Below are 2,954 nucleotides of genomic sequence, written 5' to 3'. Positions count from 1 at the left end.
GAAAAACGGCAGTACACACAAGTGAAAAAGACACAAAGTTGCAGAAAGTCAAAAATAGAGGAGAAAAGTTTGTGAAAAAGAAAAGGAGATTATCTTAGAATAATAAAAAGCTTCACAAAATCAATCAACACATACCCACAATAAAGAACATACGAAATTTCAAAAAACACAAGACAAGAGCTCAGAATTGATTAGAGTTTGTAAAAAGAGAAGGAGAAATTTGAAATTTCAAAATATCAATGACGATAAAATGGTCCAAAAAAATTTTCGGATTCGTGTCCATGGCTTCAATTCACTGTCTCATCATTTTAGTGAGACACTAAAAATATGTATATTATGTATATTTGTAGGTAAACGTATCTTTTCTATTTTTGTGTCTCATAAACCAAACATGAGACATGTTTCACCATGTCTATGTATTGACCAGACACACACTAAACAAACACAGCCAAAATGTACAAACATACTCACACACTAACTCACACACTAATTCTGAAGAATTCAAACCTATATAACTTTAGTTTGAGACAAATACTTTTGTCACTATATCACATGGCTCAGCCACAAGTGTGCTTCATTTAAAACTAGCGAGGCAGCAATCCTAGCAGAAGGAATTGGGTCCTCCATTGCCTTATGAATGAAGGGCCTATATATTCTCCAAAGCTAATAAATTTTTTTTAATTACTTCCGAATATACATCAAGGTTCTGCTGCAAAAACCTACTTTATATCTGAAACTTTTTTTCGACAGGAGGATTCCTCAAGGTTTGAAAAGAATATATTTATTTCTTAGAATAAATATATTTGCCAACATATATATATATATATATATATTTTGCTTAAAATGAGACGCGGAGTAGTAGTAGCTTGGTCCCACCCTTATTCTCTTTGTTTGATTTGATTTGTTGTCCTAAATTTTTTTTCTCTAACAATATCCTTTGTTTTCATTAATCAAAAATTAATTTGTTGTTAATCAGAATTCTATTTAAAAGTTAATAATTTATTATATTTTTTAAAGTTAAAAATAAAACTTAAATTTATAATTTTTAAATAAATATAAAAAATGATATTATTAAAATTATAATTTATTAATTAATAAATTATTATATATATAAAATAAAATTTAAATTTTTAATATTTATTTAAATAAATTAATAAACTAATCACTAAACTAATTTATATTAATTAATGAAAAATACTTTCATAGATACGTAAAATATTTTTTTGTAAAGACACTTATGTTTCGTATTATTATTGGATGTATTAATGAACTGGTTATTTTTGAATTTTTTAACAAATTAAAATAAAATTGATTTTTTTTTATAACAATAACAATAAACCTAATTGTTATTAGATCCGATCAAACCGGTCGATTTATATAATCCAACAAATCATGAATTTTTTGGTTTTTTTTAAATAAAAATCAAACATATATTTGTCTTCTTATAAAAAAAATTAAACATAATTTAATTTAAATTGTATAAATTAATCTAATCAAAGCGGATTTAATAATTATAGTCGGAAAATTGGGCTTATTATAGTAGCCTTGCTTTGTTAGGTAAGAATGATATATAAAGTGGTGTCCAAATTCCAAAGTCAATAATTGCAGCTTGATATCTAGATAGTTCAGCAACCTAACTAATAAATCAGAGATCAGAGTGACCAAGTAACTGAATTCAGTTCATTCATGGCTTCGAAGGAGATTGAGAAGGAGATCCCAACATACATCACTCTGTACAAAGACGGAACAGTAGATCGGCCACGACAAACCCCATACGCGGCACCCTCTCTTGATGGAACTCCTCATGTCTCATCCAAAGACATAATCATCTCACAAAATCCTTCCATCTCTGCACGTCTCTACCTTCCAAAACCCCTTCCTCAAACCCACAAACTCCCAATCTTGGTCTACTTCCATGGCGGTGGCTTCTTCTTCGAATCCGCCTTCTCTGAACTCTACCACAACTACTTCAACACCTTCGTCCCCGCCGCTTACGATGATTGCTTCGCCGCTCTTCAATGGGTCGCTTCTCACTCCTCCAATAACACTACCGAGCCATGGTTGATCGATTACGGTGACTTCTCCAGAATCTTCATAGGCGGCGACAGTGCTGGTGGCAACATCGTGCATAACGTGGCCATGCGAGCTGGTTCTGAAGCTCTAGAAGAGGGTGGCAATGTGAATCTTCTAGGCGCTATTTATGTGCACCCTTACTTCTACAGTTCAGAGGCAATTGGATCTGAGTCTGTGAGCGAGCATGAAAAGAGTTTGGGTTATATTGTTTGGGATTTTGTTTACCCGAATGCGCCAGGTGGAATCAACAACCCTATGGTGAATCCCTTTGCTCCTGGGGCTCCCAGCTTGGCTAGCCTTGGGTGTTCTAAGATACTAGTGTGTCTCGCTGGCAATGATTCCATAAGGGACAGAGGGATTTGGTTCTTTGAGGGTCTCAACAAGAGTGGGTGGAAAGGTAAATCCGAGCTCTTTGAAGAGGCAGGCGAGGACCATGTTTATCACATCTTCCATCCTGAAACTGAGAAAGCCAAGAAAATCACAGATCGCATGGCTTCTTTTATTTTACATTGATCACAATAGCCTACCCTTGTTTGTATTTGTATTTGTATTTGTATGAGTATGTCCATTCCGCTTCTTTAATTTTTGTTTGCATTTTCCCTTTGCTTTCATTATTATCCATATGATCATGATGTTGTATTCTTTGGTCCACTAAAGAATTTCTCATCATATTAATTTACTATCTACGTACCATTATTCATATTAGTTACAGACAGAGATCGATGATTAGCTGGTTGGAACAATTGTTAAAACAGGAGTCTGCATCAGATCAACAAATTAAAATATGATGAATTTTCCAATTTTGAACCAGTTTTTATCAATGAGGTAATAGCAATTTTGACCATTAGGAAGCCTGAGGAGTGAGGAGTGTCCACTCATTG

The 2,954-nt window shown here is 33.3% G+C and overlaps 1 protein-coding gene across 1 annotated transcript; it reads left to right on the top strand.

The window, feature by feature from the left end:
* Window positions 1–1,583: 1,583 nt before the first annotated feature.
* Window positions 1,584–2,655, top strand: LOC110281005 (2-hydroxyisoflavanone dehydratase). Its single transcript, XM_021142389.2, has one exon. It carries the CDS (start codon window positions 1,687–1,689, stop codon window positions 2,584–2,586), a length of 900 nt encoding a protein of 299 aa, XP_020998048.1. The 5' UTR covers window positions 1,584–1,686; the 3' UTR covers window positions 2,587–2,655.
* Window positions 2,656–2,954: the final 299 nt, after the last annotated feature.

The sequence above is a fragment of the Arachis duranensis genome, chromosome 5 (genome assembly GCF_000817695.3).
Source record: "Arachis duranensis cultivar V14167 chromosome 5, aradu.V14167.gnm2.J7QH, whole genome shotgun sequence".
Taxonomy (NCBI): Eukaryota; Viridiplantae; Streptophyta; class Magnoliopsida; order Fabales; family Fabaceae; genus Arachis; species Arachis duranensis.
This window is presented reverse-complemented; position numbering and strand designations above follow the sequence as displayed.

Coding starts and splice junctions, on each gene's coding strand:
- LOC110281005 (XM_021142389.2), top strand. CDS start 1,687: ATGGCTTCGAAGGAGATTGAGAAGGAGATCCCAACATACATCACTCTG.